This window comes from Thalassophryne amazonica, chromosome 12 (genome assembly GCF_902500255.1).
Source record: "Thalassophryne amazonica chromosome 12, fThaAma1.1, whole genome shotgun sequence".
NCBI lineage: Eukaryota > Metazoa > Chordata > Actinopteri > Batrachoidiformes > Batrachoididae > Thalassophryne > Thalassophryne amazonica.
The window spans coordinates 1,430,496-1,445,836 of NC_047114.1; the positions used below are offsets into that span (position 1 = coordinate 1,430,496).

General features: G+C 43.0%; 1 protein-coding gene across 1 annotated transcript in view; it reads left to right on the plus strand.

The window, feature by feature from the left end:
• The first annotated feature begins 12,155 nt into the window (after positions 1-12,155).
• eif3f (eukaryotic translation initiation factor 3, subunit F) overlaps positions 12,156-15,341 on the plus strand; it is a 29,290-nt gene continuing 26,104 nt past the window's right edge. The window contains 2 exon segments of the mRNA XM_034183782.1: positions 12,156-12,320; positions 12,652-12,722. Of these exon segments, the coding sequence (XP_034039673.1) occupies positions 12,209-12,320; positions 12,652-12,722 (183 nt within the window). The 5' untranslated portion in view covers positions 12,156-12,208.

Sequence of the window (15,341 nt, forward strand, 5' to 3'; positions counted from 1 at the left end):
GATCTGTCCCTGTCCTGTTTTAAAACGGGTCCGAGGAACCATCAACAGGTTCTGATTGGACGACCTGAGGCTCCTGGAGGAAGCATAAGGCTGGATCAGGTCCCTGATGTACTCCGGTGCCTGTCCATGCAGAGCTCGAAAAGTCAATACCAGGATTTTGTAATGAATCCTGTAGGAGACAGGCAGCCAATGCAAAGTTTTAAGGATAGGAGTAATATGGTCCCTCCTGCAGGTGCGGGTAAGCAGGCGCGCAGCAGAATTTTGCACAACCTGCAGGCGGGCCAACTCCTTCTTATTCAGACAGGTGAAAAGACTGTTACAATAATCCAAACGCGATGAGACGAACGCATGAACAATCATTTCAAGCTCTTTTAAAGTCACCATCTTACGGAGCTTAGAGATGTTCCGAATTTGGAAAAAACAGTTCTTAACCAGGTAATTTGTGTGCTGCTCCAGAGACATCCCTCCATCCAAAATGACACCCAGGTTACGCAGGCTGCTTTTAACCGTGCAGCTTAGGCTACCGAGATGCTGCTTAATTCCAGGTACAGCACTATCTGGTGCTGCAATCAGAGTCTCAGTCTTATTGGAATTTAACTGCAGACTGTTCTCAGTGAGCCATTCCGTAATTTTGGCCAAACAATTTGTGAGAGAGCAGAGTTTCTGTGGCTCAGTTGTCTTACAAGAGCAGTACAGCTGCAGATCATCGGCATACAAATGATAGGACACATCACTGAACTGCTGGATCAGCTTGCTGAGAGGAAGGAGATACAACGAGAACAAAACAGGTCCCAAGACCGATCCCTGCAGCACACCCCACAGAAGATCTGCAGATTCCGACACTGCATTGCCCACCGTCACACTAAAAGTTCTACCAGTCAGGTAAGAGGTAAAGCACTCTAAAACACAACCTGACATTCCAACAAAATCCCGCAATCTGTTTATCAGAAAGCCATGGTCAAACGCCGAAGACAGATCAAGCAGAATCAGCACAGAACATTTGCCAGTGTCAGCTGCCATCATCATGTCACTAGACACCTTCAACAGGGCTGTTTCAGTAGAATGAAACTCACGGTACCCAGATTGAAAAGTGTCATGGATGTTGTTCGCCTGCAAAAACGATCTCAATTGAGCACAGACTACCTTTTCCAAGACTTTGGCCAAGAAAGGGGTTTTAGATATTGGCCTAAAGTTCTTGAGCTCTGTAGAATCCAATCCAGCTTTCTTTAACTGTGGTTCCACAATGGAATGTTTAAAATAACAGGGAAACACACCACTCGACAAAGATATATTAAACATTTTAGCAATGTAGGGCCCGATGGAGTCAAATACATTCACAAACAGTTTAAACGGAAGAACATCCAAAATACCAGAGGATGGCTTCACTTTATTCATGATGGTTGAGATGTGCTCTACAGTAACAGGCTGAAATGAGGCCCAGCACTGAGTGGGAGGTTCCCAGTGCTGGGGACCATGGCATGGAGGCAGGTTGTACTTTATAACTCTAACCTTATCAATAAAAAAATCCAGGAACTCCTCACAACTAGTTTTAGAGATAACAGGAGTGACAGCAGCAGGTGACACAAGAGAGCTGATTGTGTCAAAAAGCACTTTAGGATTTCTTTTATTGGAGGCAATCAGGCGATTAAAATAACTCGTCCTGGCCTCCTCTATCGTCTTATTTAAGGAAGATATTAAGTCTCTTAAATGTAGCCTGTGAACCTCCAGTTTTGTTGACTTCCATAAGCGTTCAATCTGGCAACATGTTCTCCTTAGAGTCATAATCCCATCATTTATCCAAGGACAGAAACCTTCACGAGGAGCTTTATCAGCCTTAAGTGGTGCCACTTGATCCAAGATAGTGGCACAGTGGCTATTAAAGCTATTCATAAAACAATCAGTTTCAGTGAAATCGTTAAAAAGTAAAGGGTTGAACTTATCACGGAAAAGCGTAGCTGTTGTCTCTGTGATAATTCTCCTTTCTGCCTTAGTAGAAACAGGTCGAGGCTCAGATGGCACCATCAAATCAAAGAAAACACAACAATGATCACTCAGAAGAACATCCTCCACACATACATTGGTAATTTCCAAGCCCAGTGCAAAAACCAGATCCAACGTGTGACCCTTGTTGTGAGTGGGACCTGACACATACTGTTTAAAATGAAAAGCCTCTGTCATAGTTATAAGCTCTCTTGCTGAAGTAGAAGAATTAACATCAATCTGGAAATTAAAATCACCCAAAATTAAGACCTTTTCCAATCTAATTATAGACGATAAAAAGTCAGTAAAAGCCTTAAGAAAAGTCCCAGCAGGGCCAGGAGGTCAATAGATCAAAATACTGTAAAATTTATGTGAGGAACCAACTTCCATCATGAGCGCCTCAAAAGAGGGGGCGTGGCTCGTATCCGACAGTCTGCATGTGTACCGGTCCCGGTGCACAGCAGCCAGTACTCCCCCCGCACGACAGGGGCGGGGCTTACCCACCGCTAAGCAACCCGCAGGACAGAGCTCATTTAAATGGATGCATTCATTTTCCCTCTGCCACATTTCTGTGAGGAAAAGAAAGTCCAAGTTTTTCCTGACAAAAAGTTCATTAATGGAGAACGCTTTATTTGAAATAGAGCGCACATTCAATAATCCAATCCGACTCAACAATGAGGCAGTAGTCGAATCCGCTGAGCACAGCGGGATAGGCTGCAGACATCTCCCACGGTCACATGAGGCACCGCTGTACCGGCGAAACCCACGCTGCTCCTGAGATGTAAACACGGAAAACGGGGACGGACCCGGGACCCAAGCGACTCGTCCGTCGAGGACCCAGTGATGTCCAGGCTGAGTCCTGCAACACAGAGGAGTGGTGGGATGCATGAACAGGGCCACACCGCCAGCCGTATGGCCCTGCAAGAGTGGAACTGGGCGAAGCCACCTGTAGCTTCGGTATCCACGAGCCGCACGCCACACTCCTCGTCTGATCCGAACCTGGACACCCGCTCTGCAGCCTCTTCTCCTCTTTTTCGGACTACCTGGACATCGCCACAACATTAGGTATTCCCGGGAGGAGGGGGAACACACAAACGGAGGTGGGAAAGTTTGCTTGTAGCTATCCCAGTCATGAAAGAGGCATTCCATTGTCTCTTTAATTTTAAAAAGAGAGTCGCGATCATAAATCTGTATTGCACTCACGCAATCGCTATCCGTCAAAGCTGATATGACAGCACACACAATCAGGAAAATAACAGAAAAACGACATGGTAACAGGCAAGCAGCAGCCGGAACACACACAGGCGCCGTCTTGTCTCCAGATTCAAACAAGCTGTCAAGCATGACTAGGACCCCTTCACCCCTTGGTCACATTAGTTACAAGAGGCAGAAGCAAAGCGACTGGCTGCCGTTCATTTTCAATCAGCGAGCAGAGTTCTGTTTTATGCAACTGCTGAGTGACGCGACACAGTGACTGCCAATCCGAGTGAAGACAGCGTGATGCATGTTGGCGATTTGTTGGTTATTTTATAGTTATTTACATTAAATTTCATGTTTAAACTGTAAAACATCAAGCCTCAATTATGTTTCTTTGCCACACAGGTTTGATGAAGAAATGTTAATCATTGGCCTTTATACATACAGTATATATGTATAAGTAAGTATACCTTTGGACTTGGGCTGATACAGATACATCAGGACATGATACATAAACAGACATGTAATAAGATATTATCACATATTACAACAGAAATAAAGAACAATAATCATACACATGAATCATGTAGAATGAATAACGCAGGAAAATCATGTAAATACGTAACTTCTGGAATGTTCTTATGTCTATAAAGTCCTGAGTGTCGTCTTCACTGATGTCTCACTAACTTCAGTGTGAGACTTGTTGAATTCTTCCTGCTCGGGAGGATAAAACTCTCACCTTCATCAGACATCTTGGTTGAATGAAATGAATCTTGTATCAGGATCCTGCACTTGTCACCAGGGTAACACAAAATGGGGGTGCGTCATTGGTGGGGTAGAGAAATGGGGGCTCCTGATTGGATGAAAAGCAGGGTGATACAACACCTGGGATATTGTGTCGCCCTGATTTCATTGCCACAGTTTCCAGAGTAGTTTAATTAAGAGGAAAAGTGTTTGATTTAGCAGCACTATTTTTTCTTGTCTCTCATGAGGGCTGGTTTATGAGTATAGGGCAGATTTTTGTTGTAATATGTGATAAATATAGGTATCCTTTTACTCCTCAATATCGGCACCAGTATCAATAATTCCTGATCAGCAGGGCTCTTCTTAATGAATGTTAACAGAGAAAATAAGTCAGATTTCTTTCTTCCTGGGTGATGTGTTGGGTGGGCTGAGGTCTGCCCTCATATTTGTCTAATAGATTACAGTTTGTTCATGTAAATGGGGAATCTTCTTCACAGACTAAAGTTAATTATGGAGTTCCACAAGGTTCTGTGCTAGGACCAATTTTATTCACTTTATACATGCTTCCCTTGGGCAGTATTATTAGACGGTATTGCTTAAATTTTCATTGTTACGCAGATGATACCCAGCTTTATCTATCCATGAAGCCAGAGGATACGCACCAATTAGCTAAACTGCAGGATTGTCTTACAGACATAAAGACATGGATGACCTCTAATTTCCTGCTTTTAAACTCAGATAAAACTGAAGTTATTGTACTTGGCCCCACAAATCTTAGAAGCATGGTGTCTAACCAGATCCTTACTCTGGATGGCATTTCCCTGATCTCTAGTAATACTGTGAGAAATCTTGGAGTTATTTTTGATCAGGATATGTCATTCAAAGCGCATATTAAACAAATATGTAGGACTGCCTTTTTGCATTTACGCAATATCTCTAAAATCAGAAAGGTCTTGTCTCAGAGTGATGCTGAAAAACTAATTCATGCATTTATTTCCTCTAGGCTGGACTATTGTAATTCATTATTATCAGGTTGTCCTAAAAGTTCCCTAAAAAGCCTTCAGTTTGGTTCAGAATGCTGCAGCTAGAGTACTGACGGGGACTAGCAGGAGAGAGCATATCTCACCCGTGTTGGCCTCCCTTCATTGGCTTCCTGTTAATGCTAGAATAGAATTTAAAATTCTTCTTCTTACTTATAAGGTTTTGAATAATCAGGTTCCATCTTATCTTAGGGACCTCGTAGTACCATATTACCCCATTAGAGCGCTTCGCTCTCAGACTGCGGGCTTACTTGTAGTTCCTAGGGTTTGTAAGAGTAGAATGGGAGGCAGAGCCTTCAGCTTTCAGGCTCCTCTCCTGTGGAACCAGCTCCCAATTCAGATCAGGGAGACAGACACCCTCTCTACTTTTAAGATTAGGCTTAAAACTTTCCTTTTCGCTAAGGCTTATAGTTAGGGCTGGATCAGGTGACCCTGGACCATCCCTTGGTTATGTTGCTTTAGACGTAGACTGTGTTTCATAATTATTGTATGGCCTTGCCTTGCAATGTGGAGCGCCTTGGGGCAACTGTTTGTTGTGATTTGGCGCTATACAAGAAAAAAGTTGATTGATTGATTGATTGAGGCCTTCTGTAGTTTCTTTGGGTCACCTCTTGACATCAGATCATTTTAATGCAGTTTTTTTTTTTTATCTTTTCTCCAACATCTCAGACTTTTTTTTTCTTTTTGCTGCTGTATCTTACAGGTTTATGAGGCTGAAAAATCTCAATTCTGTGTTCAGTCTGCGAGGAAAATAAAGGTGGAGTGAATTTTTTATTTGATTTTTTTAATCCCTCGCCTCACTTATTCCTGCTGAATTTAGGCCTTTTTGGCCTTTTGTGTTCGTGCACCCCCACAAATCTCTTTTTACGTGCATTAATGTTGTGTTCGGGCCTCCTGAGATTTCTTGCACATCTCCCGTTAAGTAACGGAGAAACGGAGTTTGGTGGCGTTTCAGTCCAAAATGTGTCCTTTAAAACAGCGACAGACGGAAGAACCGAGACTCACCTGAAGAGGGTTTTTATCATTTACAGCAGCAGAGGAGAGAAAAGAAAGAAATCCAACAACCGAGCCGGAGCCACGTCTGGTTGTCCGGTTGTCCGGTTTTCCGGTGCTTCTCGTCGACGCAGCATCAGTCCGCTCGGGGAAACGAGAGCCGCGATCCGAACCGAGTCTCCTCCTAGAAACGTCGGCGGGCAGAAAAACAGCGTTTAACGGCAACTGCATGTGTGGAACATGTGGGCAGACAAAGTGGCATCACGGAAATAAACCGCGCAGCTTCCCGTCAGGTGCGGAGGCTGACGGCGGCTCCGGTCCAGACGAGCACCCGGCCGAAGGCAGCCTTCAGCCAGATGTCACAGCTCCGCCCACATTCGCCCTGACCCGCCCCTAAATTTAAAGGACAAGTTTATTTTTAAAAAATATCTTTATTTTCCTTATCATGTGTTATGGTGGCGTTGGAACAGTCAATCAATCAATCAATCAATTTTTATTTATATAGCGCCAAATCACAACAAACAGTTGCCCCAAGGCGCTTTATATTGTAAGGCAAGGCCATACAATAATTACGTAAACACCCCAACGGTCAAAACGACCCCCTGTGAGCAAGCACTTGGCTACAGCAGGAAGGAAAAACTCCCTTTTAACAGGAAGAAACCTCCAGCAGAACCAGGCTCAGGGAGGGGCAGTCTTCTGCTGGGACTGGTTGGGGCTGAGGGAGAGAACCAGGAAAAAGACATGCTGTGGAGGGGAGCAGAGATCAATCACTAATGATTAAATGCAGAGTGGTGCATACAGAGCAAAAAGAGAAAGACACACTCAGTGCATCATGGGAACCCCCCAGCAGTCTAAGTCTATAGCAGCATAACTAAGGGATGGTTCAGGGTCACCTGATCCAGCCCTAACTATAAGCTTTAACAAAAAGGAAAGTTTTAAGCCTAATCTTAAAAGTAGAGAGGGTGTCTGTCTCCCTGATCTGAATTGGGAGCTGGTTCCACAGGAGAGGAGCCTGAAAGCTGAAGGCTCTGCCTCCCATCTACTCTTACAAACCCTAGGAACTACAAGTAAGCCTGCAGTCTGAGAGCGAAGCGCTCTATTGGGGTGATATGGTACTATGAGGTCCCTAAGATAAGAAGGGACCTGATTATTCAAAACCTTATAAGTAAGAAGAAATCTGTCATCTACAGAGGCAGACCTAAGGGCTGCATCAGGATCATGTCCCACAGGTCCCACAGGTGCCAACACAAATCTGGTGGGAACAGGCGATCAGAGCTTCACTGCAGATGGGAGCAGGCGGCTAAAAAACTGCAGGAACAGAAGCAACAGGTGACTCAGTCTACAAAAGAGAATAGTGTAAAGTATGTGGTGTCCACGCACTACATTCGCTGAAATAGAACATCTTTAATTTAACAGGAGCAAACATAGAGACACAGACACAACACTGTGGCAACACTGCATGCCCACGTATGGCACCACATGAACTGTCTTTAAACTAAATGAAAACAACCAAATAGTAGCGCAATTCCGTGACCAGTGCATCAAAAGACATAAAGGCCAGGAAATCAAAATTTAACAACCCTGTGACTCTCTTGATAGACTAAATGATGTGTTTTCTCCCACTGGATGGAAGGAGACACAAAATGAATGCATCTCTCTTGCTGTGCAGGCATAAATTCTCAGCATTTTGTGGGTGCGGGTGGGAGTGTAACACATGCTGTGGGTGAGGGTGGTTACAGTCTGAAATTTAGCAGGAACAAGACAAAAAAATTAGTCCCATTCAGGGCTCTACTAAGATGCTTCCGAAACGATTCACTATTATGAAGCATTCAACACAGTAGAGCACCGCACCCATAGAGCACAAACCTCCACCAACTAGTTTCAAATTCCACAAATTTTTACTTTGGAAAAAATTTTCAGGTCAAAGTCCTGTGAGAAGCGACTTTTCATAAGCTAAATTAGATGTGATCAAAAGTCAGGAGGATGTATTTAGTTCATACACTTGAATCAAAGTCTTTTTGTGGTGTTTGTCAGGTTTTTTCATCTTTTACGGTTTCTGAATTTTTTTTCCAGACCATTTTCACAGAACATTTCTATCTCTGCTATGCACAAATTGTCATTGTTTTTTGGCACTTGGTTTCTGACTGATAACTGGAAGACAAACAGGCATAAAGTTGGAACCTCCTTCCAATTTTGATGGTGTAGGTCAGTGATTCTCAAACCGGGGTGCCGCGGCACCCTAGGGTGCCGTGATTGATCGTCAGGGGTGCCGTGGGTATTTTTCATATTCGCGATTATTTTTCATATTCGCGATTACCGTGAATTATTATTTTATCCACAAGCATAAAACGACTCAGAATCTGACGTCAAACGTGCTGCAGCCACGCTCTCGTCTTAAGGCAGGACAATAACAAGGAGGCTGACGGCGATTAAAACAGTGCCGTCTTCTTCAAAAGCTGTCTAAAAGGCGGAGCGGTCGGTGTGTGTGTCTGTGCCTGTGTGTGCGTGCGCGGAGTTAACAGGCTGCAGACTGCGAGGGAGGGGGTGGGTGAGGGAGATTCCTGAATGCAGGCGCGGAGCAGAGAGAGGATTTTAACCCGAGTGAATGTTAACAAAACGGAAACGTGAAGCTGCTTTACTTCTCTCTGAACTTTCTCTAAGGTGTGATTCTGCCGTTACCGTCCTGTTCACACCATGTGCGCGTCGTATGCTGAATTTATGAGATCATGAGATGAAATAAACGTTCAAATATCTTTAAAAACATTTAAAAAATGAGAATATATGAATGAACTGAGCCACACACACACACAAAAAAAACAATGTTCAGATGCACAGATCACAAAAAGCAGGTGAGAACTCTGAACTTTAACAGCTGTTATTTTCCAAAGGTATTTATTTGTTCAATCTTGAGCTTAATGTAGTGTTTAAGCACAAAACGTGACTGATGAGGAGAAACAGTTTCAGAAATGCAACAGAAACAACCACAAATCAGAAAAAGTTGGGACTGTATGTAAAATGAAGATAAAAATAAAAATGTTGCACCATTCCCAGTTTCTCCACTCACGGAAACCAAACATTCTTCCAGAGTTGTGTAATTATACTACAATAGTAGAATATAAAGAAGGGGGAAAAAAAAAATAGACAATATATTCGTCAATCGCAATTATTGTCTGACAATTAATCGTCTCCAGAAATTCCTAATCGTGACAGCCCTACTTGAGATCAGAGCGCAAAATGCTTGAGGATTTCGAAATGCAGTGTTTTCTGTATCGATTTTCTATTATTAATAATAATAATAATAATGATATTTGGGTTTTGTGCAAAACCAGAGGTAATAGTATTATAATATTATTTTGGTTGGTGGTGTGCCGCAGGATTTTGTAAATATAAAAAGGGTGCCGCGGCTCAAAAAAGTTGAAAATCACTGGTGTAGGTAAATAGAAATATGAGAGTGACTGAGGCACATTTGATTGAGATATAATGCAAAATGTGCAACAAATTGGCTTTTCAGTATTAAATTCAAATGTCCACAAAATCCACAATCCGGTTCAGATCCAGATCAAACTTTGTCAGTCGATAAACGATACCATCCTATATAATGCTTTCAAATATGAAAGAAATTTTATCTTTTTTGACAGTTATGAATTTTGGAAAACTCTGTCATGTTAAAGAAATGGATCTTTCCAATATTCTAAGATTTTTCCAGACTTTGATCTTTGACCTATGACTTTGAAAATCTAATCAGTTCTTTCCTATCAGGATATGAATCTTCAGTAAAAATTTCATAACAATATATGAAACGTTGTGGGCTCCAGGGTGGTTCACAAACAAACAGGGGCGAAAACATAACCTCCATGAACCATTTGCTTCAGAAGTGTTTCAGTATCTCATCATATTCAGGAGACTCAGTGAAGTAGTTGTTGAAGAAATGACTCACTATCTGAAAACACCCCAAAACACTAAATGGTACCTCAGGGGCAATCTATGGCATGTCATTGGCAATCTGTGACACCTGGGTGGCAGCCTGTGGCACCAAAGTGGCAGCGTGTGGCACCTCAGTGTCAGTCTGTGGCACCACAGTGGCAGCCTGTGGCACCTCAGTGTCAGTCTGTGGAATGTTAGAGGCAGCCTGTGGCACTGTAGTGGCAGCCTGTAACATTTTAGTGTCAGCCTTTGGCACCTCAGTGTCAGCCTGTGGCACCTTAGTGTCTGTCTGTGGCACTTTAGAGGCAGCCCGTGGCACCTCGTGGGCAATGAGCTGCCACAGGCTGCCTCTGAGGTGTCACTACCTGATCATGCCACGATAGATTGATGTCACAGTCTCACCAAATGCTTTAGAAATGTTTCACTGTGTTGATACATCCAAAACAAGAAATGAAGCAATTGTTTCAAAAATGATGACACTAAATTAAATAAACATTAAAATGTTAGAATTGGACATTTAAATATAAACTGAACTGAATAAATATTTCACGTCCCTATCTTGCCTCCCTGTTGCAACAGCACAGAGGTAACAAAGAAGTACCAAAATGAACTAGAACTGCAAGCAGTCATATACGGGCCCTCGTTCCGTGCGACCGCCTACCCAGGGCAGTGTGTGCCCTTGTGACCAGATGTGGGCATGTGCGTACAGGGGCAACCACTCATCCCACAGTTCAAATTTCAAGCAAATCACACACAATGCATGGAGGAGTTATGACATGTTGATGGTTCATCCACTAGGGGGCGCTCACAGCACAAACAGAGGAGCCAGGTGTGGTAGGGGGCTGCTGACCCTCATTACACATGTGAAGTTTTCAAATCAGTCAGGTAAAGCATGAAGGAGTTATAACATGTTGATGGTTCATCCACTAGGGGGCGCTCAGTGTACAATCAGAGGGGCCAGGTGTGTTGAGGGGCCAACCGTCATCACACGTGTGAAATTTCAAGTCAATCAGGCAAAGCATGAAGGAGTTATCATGACTTGATGTTCCATGGCGAAGAGTCAAAATGGCGGCACCATAGCGGCCACACCCTTTAACAGAGAAAAGCTTTCGATAACTTTTGGTCAGTATCATCTCTGGATGCTATGAAAGAAATTTGAAGTGCATTGGACAAAATCCCTAGGAGGAGTTTGTTCAAACACAATTTGTGGAAATCATGGCAAAATGACAAGAAAATTCAAAATGGCAGACTTCCTGTTTGGAGTAGACCAATGGTGCAAGAGACTTTTTTGTACGTCTATGCAAGTCACACATGTACCAATTTTCATCTCCCTACTCCAAAAAAAAACCCTATGGGGAGGGGTTTTTGAAAGATTCAAGGGGGTGCTATTGAGACATTTTGACCCACCCATGGGCGACGCCCCTATGAATTGTAAGAGGTTGTCATGCTTGACCTGTGTATCAATTTTCATGATGATATGACAAATTAAAGCCGTCAAAAGGAGAACGTAATTTCATGGCGAAGGGGCGATATTCGGCACGCCGCCACACAGACGCCGTTACTTGTAAGTTCACAGCATTCATCGTCTACGTTCAACAACTTGTTCTGCATGTTTTAGAAGTGGAAGGAAGTTGATGGGGTTAACTATGTGACATCAGTACCTGTTTACGTATAATGTTCCATGGCGAAGGGTCAAAATGGCGGCGCCATAGCGGCCACACTCTTCGACATAAAGAAAAGCTTTCGATAACTTTTGGTCAGTATCGTCTCTGGATGATCTGGAAGAAATGTGAAGTGCATTGGACAAAATCCCTAGGAGGAGTTTGTTCAAATACACATGTGGAAATCACGCCAAAATGAGAAGAAAATTCAAAATGGCCAACTTCCTGTTTGGAGTAGACCCATGGTGCAAGAGACTTTTTTGTACGTCTATGTAAGTCACACATGTGTACCAATTTTCATCTCCCTACTCCAAAAAAAACCCTATGCGGAGGGGTTTTTGAACATTTGTAGGGGGCGCTATTTTGCAATTTCTCTGCGACCATGTACGACCCCCAAAATATAAAATTTCGGATCCGGCCGGACGACTTTGCAAAGTTTGGTGAGTTTTTGAGCGTGGGATGAGGCCAAAATTTTGATTTCAAAAGTGAGAATAATAATAATAAATAATAATAATAATAAACAGCGCAATTACAATAGTGTCCTCATAGGACTTTTTCCTACTCGGGCCCTAATTAATTCTCAGAAATTAGACTTTGTGATTGTTTTATGTTTTTGCGCCTGTAGGGGGCAGTGTGGGGTTCGGTCTTCGGTCTTCTTCCTTTTCCAACATGTCGGTGTTCGGGCCGGTTGTGAAGATTCATCCTGTCGTTCTCGCTTCTATCTGTGACTCGTACGAGCGAAGAAACGAGTCAGCGAGTCGTGTGATCGGGACCTTGTTGGGTGAAGTAGCGTTTCTTAAGTTTGTCCTCTGTTAAGTGAGGTGCCTTCCATTAAAGAGCACGAGAGCTAGCTGGCTAACGTTAGCGTAGCAGCTAACGCGTGTTTAGTTTCAAGCCAGTAGCAGCTAATTGCTAACTAGCCAAAGGTAACAGCATCCCTTCCAGCAGCTGTCATTTTAAACCTAATAAACTAATGGAATCCTCCCCTCGCTGCATTAGATACCTTCTGATAATTAGTGCTTTGACTCAGATCTCTGGATGTGACTGTCTGATGCTAGGTGCTGATGTTTGGCTAAATAACAGTGACGTATTTTTCATCTTTTTCTGCTCAGGAACTATCGACAAACATTCCATCGAGGTCACCAACTGTTTCTCTGTCCCCCACAATGAATCTGAAGACGAGGTGTGGAGTTTAATGCCTTTTTTAATCCCCATTTACATTGTAAATTGTTAACAAATAGGTACAGTGATGTAGTGGATATTTTGCCGGACCCGGCAAACTTACAGCTAGCGATGTTTTGTCCTATCTGATTAGCTAATTCAAATGACGTCATCGGTACCAGAACCTGTGATGAAATCAGCTCTGGCAAAGTTGAAGTGGACGATATTTCGCTGTACGCGGCTTGCGCTGTTTTGCCGGCCATCAGGCTGGAATTTAAAGGCGATCAGAGTTAATATCTCCTTATTTCACATTCATGATGGTATCTCGATATTGGTGATTTTCATTATTGAAAATTGGCATATTTGACCATTCACTATTTTCAGTGGTGGACTGATGGACGGTTTTGCAGACATGACAGTGACAGAGGAAAAACAGGATAAAGACACGTGCCGACGTGGACCTCTGTATTTTTGTTTTTATTCTCTTAAATTTGTGGGTTTTGTTTATCAGCCCCGCCCTACACAGAAAATGATGAAGAACGCAAAAATTATTTACACCGTGCCCAAAATTATTTACACCGCGTGGCGACAAGCGCCAGTGGAAATAATTTCGGGTACAGCTATGCCACATTTTTGAGCTGCTTTTAGCATTTGAGAATCCCTCCACCAGTAGGTGATTTTTTTTGTTCCAATTCAGACGACTTTATGGCACCCAAAACGGCATTTAAAGATGAAAAATTAGCACCAACACTCAATGCCGCAGACGCCGCCATGTTGAAATAAACTCTACGATGATGTCATTTGAACGAGCCAATCAGTGAGGAGATCCGGTCAAATATCGCTAGGTGTGTGTTTGCTGTATCCGGCAAAATATACACTGCCTAACAAATAAAGTCCAGTTTCTTAGTTTATGAGTCTTCATGAAATTGTTTATTTCAGTCAAACATAAATATTTAAAGCTTGAACCTGTTTAAATCACAAATTGCTTCTCAAACTTTTGGAACTTTTTAACTGGAACTGAGTCTCTGGAGATCAGGTACAGTTAAAAGTGTGATCCCTTTTAATTTTTTAAACATTTAAATCAACTATAACCAAATAAAGGACACAATCTTTGCTTGGCCAGTGTGATCAAAATTCATCCCAGATGGAAATAATTTATCATCATGTGGGTTTAACACCCAAAATAAGTTTCATACTTTGTGAGAGACTTGGTCCTAGTCACTGGCTCACCTAAATGGACTGCATTTATATAGTACTTTTCCATCTGCATCAGACGCTCAAAGTGCTTTACATTAATCCTTCACATCCACCCTGATGTGAGGGTGCTGCCATACAAGGCACTCACTACACACCGTGAAGAATTAGGGGAATAAGGACCTTGCCAAGGGCCCTTAGTGATTTTCCAGTCAAGCTGGGATTTGATCTGAGGATCCTCTGGTCTCAAGCCCAGCGTTTAACCACTAGACCATCATCTCCATCCTCAGATGGAGTCTTTGGTCGGACTGACCTGATTCACCCCTTCATGGTAATCTGTGGTTTTTCAGTGCTCCAGTTCCAGAGCTGCAAAGATGTATTTATTGTTTGGTGGTGTGATCACCTGCAAACAAACCGTCATCATTTTACGTGAAGGAGTCATTGAGCTTTGTGTGACTAAACCCGGTGTCACAGACCAAACGGTCCGCCCCTAAAAATTGGTCCACCCTGCCTCCACTGCGCATGTGTTGTTTCGGAGCTTCTTCACTCAAAGAGATCAAATGGATTAATGGGATTATTAACTAGTGATGGGATGATGATACCTCAAGGAGTGTATTGACACACTACACAAACTGTGTCGGCACTGTGTTCAGACTTCAGACAACTTTATTGATCCCAAAAAAGGGCAGTTATGTTTACACTCCAATTACCTCAGACAAGATACAGCAATTAATCCACAATTATTACTTGTTTACCGTAATAATGGCACACATCAAAATTAAAGACAACACATATACATTTGACATTGTTTATGTGCACTAAACTTGAAGCAGTAAGTCATCCGAATGGAGGCAAAGTGGGTGAAGGCCGCTGCAACTATAGTCGCGCCGCCAGGCAAGCTTGAGAGAGGACGAGGCCTGCCGCAGGGAGGGGGGGGCAGAGAGTGATAAGAGGAGCTGGAGCATGCTTTGGTCCATGTGTAAGTCTGTCAGTTTGTTGTCCTTGTGGGTTGAGATAAGAATCAATCAATCAATCAATCAATTTTTTTTATATAGCGCCAAATCACAACAAACAGTTGCCCCAAGGCGCTTTATATTGTAAGGCAAGGCCATACAATAATTATGTAAAACCCCAACGGTCAAAACGACCCCTGTGAGCAAGCACTTGGCTACAGTGGGAATGGAGCCAAATAATCTCACCAGAGCCTGGATAAATTCCACTGGAGGAAAAACAGTGGGCAATTGACCTTGATGCTAGATAGCCTGTAGTGTTGCAGCCGAGCAGTGAAAAAACACTTTTTATAGTTTCCCCACACTCAGCCAAATCCCAATTATAATTAAGAATATTCCTAACTTTGAATTAAGAATATTCACCGGCCTCCGAAACCTTCAGCTTCAACTGCAAGGCACGCATCAGCTCCAGGGTGTCATCCAATTTGCAGTCTGAG